Below are 12,668 nucleotides of genomic sequence, written 5' to 3'. Positions count from 1 at the left end.
TAAGCTCTGCTACCTCCATCCTTCCCCATACTAAGCTCTGCTACCTCCATCCTTCCCCATACTAAGCTCTGCTACCTCCATCCTTCCCCCATACTAAGCTCTGCTACCTCCATCCTTCCCCATACTAAGCTCTGCTACCTCCATTTTCCCCCATACTAAGCTCTGCTACCTCCATCCTTCCCCCATACTAAGCTCTGCTACCTCCATCCTTCCCCATAGTAAGCTCTGCTACCTCCATCCTTCCCCATAGTAAGCTCTGCTACCTCCATCCTTCCCCATAGTAAGCTCTGCTACCTCCATCCTTCCCCATAGTAAGCTCTGCTACCTCCATCCTTCCCCATAGTAAGCTCTGCTACCTCCATCCTTCCCCCATAGTAAGCTCTGCTACCTCCATCCTTCCCCCATAGTAAGCTCTGCTACCTCCATCCTTCCCCATAGTAAGCTCTGCTACCTCCATCCTTCCCCCATAGTAAGCTCTGCTACCTCCATCCTTCCCACATAGTAAGCTCTGCTACCGCCATCCTTCCCCATAGTAAGCTCTGCTACCTCCATCCTTCCCCCATAGTAAGCTCTGCTACCTCCATCCTTCCCCCATAGTAGGCTCTGCTACCTCCATCCTCCCCCATACTAAGCTCTGCTACCTCCATCCTTCCCCCACACTAAGCTCTGCTACCTCCATCCTTCCCCATAGTAAGCTCTGCTACCTCCATCCTTCCCCATAGTAAGCTCTGCTACCTCCATCCTTCCCCATAGTAAGTTCTGCTACCTCCATCCTTCCCCATAGTAAGCTCTGCTACCTCCATCCTTCCCCATAGTAAGCTCTGCTACCTCCATCCTTCCCCATAGTAAGCTCTGCTACCTCCATCCTTCCCCCATAGTAAGCTCTGCTACCTCCATCCTTCCCCCATACTAAGCTCTGCTACCTCCATCCTTCCCCATACTAAGCTCTGCTACCTCCATCCTCCCCCATACTAAGCTCTGCTACCTCCATCCTTCCCCATACTAAGCTGCTACCTCCATCCTTCCCCATAATAAGCTCTGCTACCTCCATCCTCCCCCATACTAAGCTCTGCTACCTCCATCCTTCCCCCATACTAAGCTCTGCTACCTCCATCCTTCACCCATACTAAGCTCTGCTACCTCCATCCTTCCCCATACTAAGCTCTGCTACCTCCATCCTTCCCCATAGTACGCTCTGATACCTCCATCCTTCCCCCATAGTAAGCTCTGCTACCTCCATCCTTCCTCCTTACTAAGCTCTACTACCTCCATCCTTCCCCCACAGTAAGCTCTGCTACCTCCATCCTTCCCCCATAGTAAGCTCTGCTACCTCCATCCTTCCCCATACTAAGCTCTGCTACCTCCATCCTTCCCCCACACTAAGCTCTGCTACCTCCATGCTTCCCCATAGTAAGCTCTGCTACCTCCATCCTTCCCCCCATAGTAAGCTCTGCTACCTCCATCCTTCCCCATAGTAAGCTCTGCTACCTCCATCCTTCCCCCCATAGTAAGCTCTGCTACCTCCATCCTCCCCCATACTAAGCTCTGCTACCTCCATCCTTCCCCCATAGTAAGCTCTGCTACCTCCATCCTTCCCCATACTAAGCTCTGCTACCTCCATCCTTCCCCCACACTAAGCTCTGCTACCTCCATACTTCCCCATAGTAAGCTCTGCTACCTCCATCCCCCCCATACTAAGCTCTGCTACCTCCATCCTTCCCCATAGTAAGCTCTGCTACCTCCATACTTCCCCCCATAGTAAGCTCTGCTACCTCCATCCTCCCCCATACTAAGCTCTGCTACCTCCATCCTTCCCCATACTAAGCTCTGCTACCTCCATCCTTCCCCCATAGTAAGCTCTGCTACCTACATCCTTCCCCCATAGTAAGCTCTGCTACCTCCATCCTTCCCCCATAGTAAGCTCTGCTACCTCCATCCTTCCCCCACACTAAGCTCTGCTACCTCCATCCTTCCCCATACTAAGCTCTGCTACTTCCATCCTTCCCCATAGTAAGCTCTGCTACCTCCATCCTTCCCCCATAGTAAGCTCTGCTACCTCCATCCTTCCTCCTTACTAAGCTCTACTACCTCCATCCTTCCCCCACAGTAAGCTCTGCTACCTCCATCCTTCCCCCATAGTAAGCTCTGCTACCTCCATCCTTCCCCATACTAAGCTCTGCTACCTCCATCCTTCCCCCACACTAAGCTCTGCTACCTCCATACTTCCCCATAGTAAGCTCTGCTACCTCCATCCCCCCCATACTAAGCTCTGCTACCTCCATCCTTCCCCATAGTAAGCTCTGCTACCTCCATCCTTCCCCCCATAGTAAGCTCTGCTACCTCCATCCTTCCCCATACTAAGCTCTGCTACCTCCATACTTCCCCATACTAAGCTCTGCTACCTCCATCCTTCCCCCATAGTAAGCTCTGCTACCTCCATCCTTCCCCCATACTAAGCTCTGCTACCTCCATCCTTCCCCGACACTAAGCTCTGCTACCTCCATCCTTCCCCGACACTAAGCTCTGCTACCTCCATCCTTCCCCATACTAAGCTCTGCTACCTCCATCCTTCCCCCATAGTAAGCTCTGCTACCTCCATCCTTCCCCCATAGTAAGCTCTGCTACCTCCATCCTTCCCCATAGTAAGCTCTGCTACCTCCATCCTTCCCCATAGTAAGCTCTGCTACCTCCATCCTTCCCCCCATAGTAAGCTCTGCTACCTCCGTCCTTTCCCCATAATAAGCTCTGCTACCTCCACCCCCCCATACTAAGCTCTGCTACCTCCATCCTTCCCCATAGTAAGCTCTGCTACCTCCATCCTTCCCCCCATAGTAAGCTCTGCTACCTCCATCCTCCCCCATACTAAGCTCTGCTACCTCCATCCTTCCCCCATAGTAAGCTCTGCTACCTCCATCCTTCCCCCATAGTAAGCTCTGCTACCTCCATCCTTCCCCCATAGTAAGCTCTGCTACCTCCGTCCTTCCCCCATAATAAGCTCTGCTACCTCCATCCTTCCCCCATAGTAAGCTCTGCTATCGCCATCCTCCCCCCATAATAAGCTCTGCTACCTCCATCCTTCCCCATAGTAAGCTCTGCTACCTCCATCCTTCCCCCATACTAAGCTCTGCTACCTCCTTCCTTCCCCCATAATAAGCTCTGCTACCTCCATCCTCCCCCCATAGTAAGCTCTGCTACCTCCATCCTTCCCCCATAGTAAGCTCTGCTACCTCCATCCTCCCCCATACTAAGCTCTGCTACCTCCATCCTTCCTCCATACTAAGCTATGCTACCTCCATCCTTCCCTCATAGTAAGCTCTGCTACCTCCATCCTTCCCCCATAGTAAGCTCTGCTACCTCCATCCTTCCCCCATAGTAAGCTCTGCTACCTCCATCCTTCCCCCATAGTAAGCTCTGATACCTCCATCCTTCCCCCACACTAAGATCTGCTACCTCCATCCTCCCCCATACTAAGCTCTGCTACCTCCATCCTTCCCCCATAGTAAGTTCTGCTACCTCCATCCTCCCCCCATAGTAAGCTCTGCTACCTCCATCCTCCCCCATACTAAGCTCTGCTACCTCCATCCTTCCCCCATAGTAAGTTCTGCTACCTCCATCCTCCCCCCATAGTAAGCTCTGCTACCTCCATCCTTCCCTCATAGTAAGCTCTGCTACCTCCATCCTTCCCCCATAGTAAGCTCTGCTACCTCCATCCTTCCCCCATAGTAAGCTCTGCTACCTCCATCCTTCCCCCATAGTAAGCTCTGATACCTCCATCCTTCCCCCACACTAAGATCTGCTACCTCCATCCTCCCCCATACTAAGCTCTGCTACCTCCATCCTTCCCCCATAGTAAGTTCTGCTACCTCCATCCTCCCCCCATAGTAAGCTCTGCTACCTCCATCCTTCCTCCATACTAAGCTCTGCTACCTCCATCCTTCCCCCATAGTAAGCTCTGCTACCTCCATCCTTCCTCCATACTAAGCTCTGCTACCTCCATCCTTCCCCCATAGTAAGCTCTGCTATCTCCATCCTTCCTCCATAGTAAGCTCTGCTACCTCCATCCTTCCCCATACTAAGCTATGCTACCTCCATCCTTCCCCATACTAAGCTATGCTACCTCCATCCTTCCCCCATGGTAAGCTCTGCTACCTCCATCCTTCCCCATAGTAAGCTCTGCTACCTCCATCCTTCCCCATAGTAAGCTCTGCTACCTCCATCCTTCCCCATAGTAAGCTCTGCTACCTCCATCCTTCCCCATAGTAAGCTCTGCTACCTCCATCCTTCCCCCATAGTAAGCTCTGCTACCTCCATCCTCCCCCATACTAAGCTCTGCTACCTCCATCCTTCCCCCATACTAAGCTCTGCTACCTCCATCCTTCCCCCATACTAAGCTCTGCTACCTCCATCCTTCCCCATACTAAGCTCTGCTACCTCCATCCTTCCCCATAGTAAGCTCTGATACCTCCATCCTTCCCCCATAGTAAGCTCTGCTACCTCCATCCTTCCCCATAGTAAGCTCTGCTACCTCCATCCTTCCCCCATACTAAGCTCTGCTACCTCCATCCTTCCCCATACTAAGCTCTGCTACCTCCGTCCTTCCCCATACTAAGCTCTGCTACCTCCATCCTTCCCCCATAGTAAGCTCTGCTACCTCCATCCTTCCCCATACTAAGCTCTGCTACCTCCATCCTTCCCCCACACTAAGCTCTGCTACCTCCATCCTTCCCCATAGTAAGCTCTGCTACCTCCATCCCCCCCATACTAAGCTCTGCTACCTCCATCCTTCCCCATAGTAAGCTCTGCTACCTCCATCCTTCCCCCCATAGTAAGCTCTGCTACCTCCATCCTCCCCCATACTAAGCTCTGCTACCTCCATCCTTCCCCATACTAAGCTCTGCTACCTCCATCCTTCCCCCATACTAAGCTCTGCTACCTCCATCCTTCCCCCATACTAAGCTCTGGTACCTCCATCCTTCCCCCATACTAAGTTCTGCTACCTCCATCCTTCCCCCATACTAAGCTCTGCTACTTCCATCCTTCCCCCATAGTAAGCTCTGCTACCTCCATCCTTCCCCATACTAAGCTCTGCTACCTCCATCCTTCCCCATACTAAGCTCTGCTACCTCCATCCTTCCCCATACTAAGCTCTGCTACCTCCATCCTTCCCCCATACTAAGCTCTGCTACCTCCATCCTTCCCCATACTAAGCTCTGCTACCTCCATTTTCCCCCATACTAAGCTCTGCTACCTCCATCCTTCCCCCATACTAAGCTCTGCTACCTCCATCCTTCCCCATAGTAAGCTCTGCTACCTCCATCCTTCCCCATAGTAAGCTCTGCTACCTCCATCCTTCCCCATAGTAAGCTCTGCTACCTCCATCCTTCCCCATAGTAAGCTCTGCTACCTCCATCCTTCCCCATAGTAAGCTCTGCTACCTCCATCCTTCCCCCATAGTAAGCTCTGCTACCTCCATCCTTCCCCCATAGTAAGCTCTGCTACCTCCATCCTTCCCCATAGTAAGCTCTGCTACCTCCATCCTTCCCCCATAGTAAGCTCTGCTACCTCCATCCTTCCCACATAGTAAGCTCTGCTACCGCCATCCTTCCCCATAGTAAGCTCTGCTACCTCCATCCTTCCCCCATAGTAAGCTCTGCTACCTCCATCCTTCCCCCATAGTAGGCTCTGCTACCTCCATCCTCCCCCATACTAAGTTCTGCTACCTCCATCCTTCCCCCACACTAAGCTCTGCTACCTCCATCCTTCCCCATAGTAAGCTCTGCTACCTCCATCCTTCCCCATAGTAAGCTCTGCTACCTCCATCCTTCCCCATAGTAAGCTCTGCTACCTCCATCCTTCCCCATAGTAAGCTCTGCTACCTCCATCCTTCCCCATAGTAAGCTCTGCTACCTCCATCCTTCCCCATAGTAAGCTCTGCTACCTCCATCCTTCCCCCATAGTAAGCTCTGCTACCTCCATCCTTCCCCCATACTAAGCTCTGCTACCTCCATCCTTCCCCATACTAAGCTCTGCTACCTCCATCCTCCCCCATACTGAGCTCTGCTACCTCCATCCTTCCCCATACTAAGCTCTGCTACCTCCATCCTTCCCCATAATAAGCTCTGCTACCTCCATCCTCCCCCATACTAAGCTCTGCTACCTCCATCCTTCCCCCATACTAAGCTCTGCTACCTCCATCCTTCCCCCATACTAAGCTCTGCTACCTCCATCCTTCCCCATACTAAGCTCTGCTACCTCCATCCTTCCCCATAGTAAGCTCTGATACCTCCATTCTTCCCCCATAGTAAGCTCTGCTACCTCCATCCTTCCCCATAGTAAGCTCTGCTACCTCCATCCTTCCCCCATACTAAGCCCTGCTACCTCCATCCTTCCCCATACTAAGCTCTGCTACCTCCGTCCTTCCCCATACTAAGCTCTGCTACCTCCATCCTTCCCCCATAGTAAGCTCTGCTACCTCCATCCTTCCCCATACTAAGCTCTGCTACCTCCATCCTTCCCCCACACTAAGCTCTGCTACCTCCATACTTCCCCATAGTAAGCTCTGCTACCTCCATCCCCCCCATACTAAGCTCTGCTACCTCCATCCTTCCCCATAGTAAGCTCTGCTACCTCCATCCTTCCCCCCATAGTAAGCTCTGCTACCTCCATCCTCCCCCATACTAAGCTCTGCTACCTCCATCCTTCCCCATACTAAGCTCTGCTACCTCCATCCTTCCCCCATACTAAGCTCTGCTACCTCCATCCTTCCCCCATACTAAGCTCTGCTACCTCCATCCTTCCCCCATACTAAGTTCTGCTACCTCCATCCTTCCCCCATACTAAGCTCTGCTACTTCCATCCTTCCCCCATAGTAAGCTCTGCTACCTCCATCCTTCCCCATACTAAGCTCTGCTACCTCCATCCTTCCCCATACTAAGCTCTGCTACCTCCATCCTTCCCCATACTAAGCTCTGCTACCTCCATCCTTCCCCCATACTAAGCTCTGCTACCTCCATCCTTCCCCATAGTAAGCTCTGCTACCTCCATCCTTCCCCATAGTAAGCTCTGCTACCTCCATCCTTCCCCATAGTAAGCTCTGCTACCTCCATCCTTCCCCATAGTAAGCTCTGCTACCTCCATCCTTCCCCATAGTAAGCTCTGCTACCTCCATCCTTCCCCCATAGTAAGCTCTGCTACCTCCATCCTTCCCCCATACTAAGCTCTGCTACCTCCATACTTCCCCATACTAAGCTCTGCTACCTCCATCCTCCCCCATACTAAGCTCTGCTACCTCCATCCTTCCCCATACTAAGCTCTGCTACCTCCATCCTTCCCCATAATAAGCTCTGCTACCTCCATCCTCCCCCATACTAAGCTCTGCTACCTCCATCCTTCCCCCATACTAAGCTCTGCTACCTCCATCCTTCCCCCATACTAAGCTCTGCTACCTCCATCCTTCCCCATACTAAGCTCTGCTACCTCCATCCTTCCCCATAGTAAGCTCTGCTACCTCCATCCTTCCCCCATAGTAAGCTCTGCTACCTCCATCCTTCCCCATAGTAAGCTCTGCTACCTCCATCCTTCCCCCATACTAAGCTCTGCTACCTCCATCCTTCCCCATACTAAGCTCTGCTACCTCCGTCCTTCCCCATACTAAGCTCTGCTACCTCCATCCTTCCCCCATAGTAAGCTCTGCTACCTCCATCCTTCCCCATACTAAGCTCTGCTACCTCCATCCTTCCCCCACACTAAGCTCTGCTACCTCCATACTTCCCCATAGTAAGCTCTGCTACCTCCATCCTTCCCCCATACTAAGCTCTGCTACCTCCATCCTTCCCCCATATTAAGCTCTGCTACCTCCATCCTTCCCCCATACTAAGTTCTGCTACCTCCATCCTTCCCCCATACTAAGCTCTGCTACTTCCATCCTTCCCCATAGTAAGCTCTGCTACCTCCATCCTTCCCCCCATAGTAAGCTCTGCTACCTCCATCCTCCCCCATACTAAGCTCTGCTACCTCCATCCTTCCCCATACTAAGCTCTGCTACCTCCATCCTTCCCCCATACTAAGCTCTGCTACCTCCATCCTTCCCCCATACTAAGCTCTGCTACCTCCATCCTTCCCCCATACTAAGTTCTGCTACCTCCATCCTTCCCCCATACTAAGCTCTGCTACTTCCATCCTTCCCCCATAGTAAGCTCTGCTACCTCCATCCTTCCCCATACTAAGCTCTGCTACCTCCATCCTTCCCCATACTAAGCTCTGCTACCTCCATCCTTCCCCATACTAAGCTCTGCTACCTCCATCCTTCCCCCATACTAAGCTCTGCTACCTCCATCCTTCCCCATACTAAGCTCTGCTACCTCCATTTTCCCCCATACTAAGCTCTGCTACCTCCATCCTTCCCCCATACTAAGCTCTGCTACCTCCATCCTTCCCCATAGTAAGCTCTGCTACCTCCATCCTTCCCCATAGTAAGCTCTGCTACCTCCATCCTTCCCCATAGTAAGCTCTGCTACCTCCATCCTTCCCCATAGTAAGCTCTGCTACCTCCATCCTTCCCCATAGTAAGCTCTGCTACCTCCATCCTTCCCCCATACTAAGCTCTGCTACCTCCATCCTTCCCCCATACTAAGCTCTGCTACCTCCATCCTTCCCCATACTAAGCTCTGCTACCTCCATCCTTCCCCATAGTACGCTCTGATACCTCCATCCTTCCCCCATAGTAAGCTCTGCTACCTCCATCCTTCCCCATAGTAAGCTCTGCTACCTCCATCCTTCCCCCATACTAAGCTCTGCTACCTCCATCCTTCCCCATACTAAGCTCTGCTACCTCCGTCCTTCCCCATACTAAGCTCTGCTACCTCCATCCTTCCCCCATAGTAAGCTCTGCTACCTCCATCCTTCCCCCACACTAAGCTCTGCTACCTCCATACTTCCCCATAGTAAGCTCTGCTACCTCCATCCCCCCCATACTAAGCTCTGCTACCTCCATCCTTCCCCATAGTAAGCTCTGCTACCTCCATCCTTCCCCCCATAGTAAGCTCTGCTACCTCCATCCTCCCCCATACTAAGCTCTGCTACCTCCATCCTTCCCCATACTAATCTCTGCTACCTCCATCCTTCCCCCATACTAAGCTCTGCTACCTCCATCCTTCCCCCATACTAAGCTCTGCTACCTCCATCCTTCCCCCATACTAAGTTCTGCTACCTCCATCCTTCCCCCATACTAAGCTCTGCTACTTCCATCCTTCCCCCATAGTAAGCTCTGCTACCTCCATCCTTCCCCATACTAAGCTCTGCTACCTCCATCCTTCCCCATACTAAGCTCTGCTACCTCCATCCTTCCCCATACTAAGCTCTGCTACCTCCATCCTTCCCCCATACTAAGCTCTGCTACCTCCATCCTTCCCCATACTAAGCTCTGCTACCTCCATCCTCCCCCATACTAAGCTCTGCTACCTCCATCCTTCCCCCATACTAAGCTCTGCTACCTCCATCCTTCCCCATACTAAGCTCTGCTACCTCCATCCTTCCCCATACTAAGCTCTGCTACCTCCATCCTCCCCCATACTAAGCTCTGCTACCTCCATCCTTCCCCCATACTAAGCTCTGCTACCTCCATCCTTCCCCCATAGTAAGCTCTGCTACCTCCATCCTTCCCCCATACTAAGCTCTGCTACCTCCATCCTTCCCCCATAGTAAGCTCTGCTACCTCCATCCTTCCCCCATACTAAGCTCTGCTACCTCCATCCTTCCCCCATAGTAAGCTCTGCTACCTCCATCCCTCCCCATACTAAGCTCTGCTACCTCCATCCTTCCCCATACTAAGCTCTGCTACGTCCATCCTTCCCCATACTAAGCTCTGCTACCTCCATCCTTCCCCATACTAAGCTCTGCTACCTCCATCCTTCCCCATAGTAAGCTCTGCTACCTCCATCCTTCCCCCATAGTAAGCTCTGCTACCTCCATCCCTCCCCATACTAAGCTCTGCTACCTCCATCCTTCCCCATACTAAGCTCTGCTACCTCCATCCTTCCCCATAGTAAGCTCTGCTACCTCCATCCTTCCCCCATACTAAGCTCTGCTACCTCCATCCTTCCCCCATACTAAGCTCTGCTACTTCCATGCATCCCTGCACAGCTTCGTACGTATATTGTGCTTTTCCAGCCCGGATTTCATCCTTTATGAACCCCGCTTGTATTAGCACAAATGTATATTACTGATAGATCTTTCTGACCATTGTGTATTTCTCTTGTTATAGATGGTTAATTATCTAAAACCAGAAAGTCCCGTTTCATTACTGAACAAACTGGTGGCTATCAATAAGTCACTGTGGATTTTTGAGGATGGAAACACCGGTCCCTCCTCCAATGATTTTATGGCCTCTGTGGTCGCCTACTGTTGTGTTAAAGATCCCGACAGTACCGAGGTTCCCAAGATGGTGTATGGGTGCTCAATGTCCTGTAAAGGAAGCGTCCAAAAAGAAATCATGATTGGTGTATCGGCCCTGCACGTGTGGGACAGGGCCATCTCATACGCCGTGTATTCTGAAGATCACGGTCCTATAACATTCCCAGAGCACGTGCACTGTTACGCCTACAACTTCAACACCCAGCGAGCAATGCGTCCATGTAATAACTGCGTCAAAATGTTCGTTGTAAACTTCCATCCCGAGCACCAAGCACAATGCCACGATGAGAAATGGCCGTACGGAAACTGTGCAGAAAACGAGTCGCTGAGCAGGCTGCTACAGAGTGACCAAGACGTGAGGAAAGATATATGTATCGTCGGTGATAACGGCGAGAAACTGAGCGGGAGGGAGGAGATAGAGGACATGTTCAAAGAAAAGTACGAGGAGACGACAGACAAGAAAGTCAGAGAGCGCCTGGCAGAGCGCAAGTTCAAGGTCGGCGAGGAATTGATTTTCTTCACCCCGTCTTACTCTATATGAATTCTAATATCGGGTCTTTCATGTATAATTCTATGTGTTAGGCCGGGTTCAGTTCACGTATTTTTCCCAAATTTTAAATGATACATTTGATAGGAAATAGGCTCTAAAGTTTACCCTAACCGAGCCATTGTCAGGACAAATCCATGAACATGTATACCGCTATTTAAAGGGACTCTCGCCCCTTTAAGTGCTACATCTGTACATAGTGCTTTGAGGACAATGCTAAGTTAGGGAAAACTTTAGAGCCCATATTACAAAAAATCTTCACCAAAGAGCCCCCTGTACATTACTACAAACAGACCACAGCACTTACTCTAAGGTGCACACCCAGCAGGACCATTTCATACGTTATCCCAAAACGTATCCCCCCCCAGACGTCTGTGGCCTTATATTTGTATGTTATGTATTTATGTGCACAGTGTAGCCGACTGTATATTCAGTATAATACAGAACTTTCTGTTCGGCGCACCTCTTGTTCTTAGCATGAGCGTCAGGAGATTTTCCTAATGTATATGCCTATATTTAACCCCAAAAGTGTTACGTACTATTATGGTACAACTGGTATTGTCCCCATTTGTACAACACTGGGTTACTGTAGCTGGATTGCTGCTGCCCACACTCGGATTGTATTCAATGCACCTTTTTTTATAGGTTTAGGAAACAATTTGTGGGCCGGTTGTGTCTCGTCCAGGGTTTTACTTGGAGAACTGTTTTAAGATTACATGTAATTATTTATTATATATTTGTAATGAAACAGAATTCCACAAAGAAAAGCGATAGTTTTTTGGACTTTTTTGGTTTTTGATAAAGCTATCGTGTTCTATTAACACTATTTCTGGTCATTATATTACCAGTTTTCCTCTTTGCGAGGTCTCTCTCATATTGTCGGTTTTGCCTTAATGGGTGAAGACTAGCTGCTATGACGTCTCTTACAGATAGCACCTTTATCTGTCCTATAGAGCGACATGGCGGCAGCATGGAGGACGTAACGCAGCAGCACTGAGCTAAATGGGAACTTACTACTAGCTGCAGCAGTGTCTGTTTCGCTCTCTCTTTCTCCTCTTCATAGACTTCTATGGGCAGCATGTAATCTGATTCCTGTTTAGGAGCAGTTGTCTTGTCTCCCGAGATAGATTTAGAAGGGAAGGAGTCTGAGAACATTAAGTACAAACTTTCTTAGATTTATGCAAAGTTTGTCCAAAGTACATTGACTGTTTAAAGGTGTCTGATACAGTATGTGCTTTGTAAGTGAATACCTGATACTAGAGTTCCTCCGATTTGGGGAGCCCTACTGGGTATCCACTTTAAACAAGGGGCTTCCTCTTATGTGGATTTTGATGGAAATCCACATTGGTTTTTGCTTTATTGTTATATTCAGTTTCCTATGGAAAGGCTTGACTATAGCTGTCCGAAAGCTGTGACCACCGAGGTGTTATGGCCTCCTAATACACGTCAGGGCTCGGTCATGTGTGCACTCATTGAGAAGACAGGATCAAGACATTTCTGACAATGGCTTATTTCCTGTGAGAACAAAGGATTGGGCATGCTGAAATAGAACATGCCCAATCCTTCTTTTCCCCAACATCTTGAGTCCGGGGCTGGGGGGGTAAAAGAGTCTGCACTAGGGTTGAGCGATTGGGATCGGAAAAGATCGGATCCCGATCGAGTAAATTTCACGATCGGGATCGTCTGGAAAATGATCGGAAATCCGATTTTG

At 50.6% G+C, this 12,668-nt stretch overlaps 1 protein-coding gene across 1 annotated transcript in view; it reads left to right on the top strand.

The window, feature by feature from the left end:
- The window catches only part of LOC142209260 (uncharacterized), a 28,265-nt gene extending 17,269 nt beyond the window's left edge, over window positions 1-10,996 (top strand). The window contains exon 5 of the mRNA XM_075278191.1: window positions 10,262-10,996. Coding sequence (XP_075134292.1) covers window positions 10,262-10,951 — 690 coding nt within the window. The 3' untranslated portion in view covers window positions 10,952-10,996. The remainder of the gene's footprint in view (window positions 1-10,261) is intronic.
- The last annotated feature ends 1,672 nt before the right edge of the window (window positions 10,997-12,668 follow it).

The sequence above is a fragment of the Leptodactylus fuscus genome, chromosome 6 (assembly GCF_031893055.1).
Source record: "Leptodactylus fuscus isolate aLepFus1 chromosome 6, aLepFus1.hap2, whole genome shotgun sequence".
Lineage (NCBI taxonomy): Eukaryota > Metazoa > Chordata > Amphibia > Anura > Leptodactylidae > Leptodactylus > Leptodactylus fuscus.
Note: the sequence above shows the minus strand (reverse complement) of the source record. Positions and strands in the feature narration are given on the sequence as shown.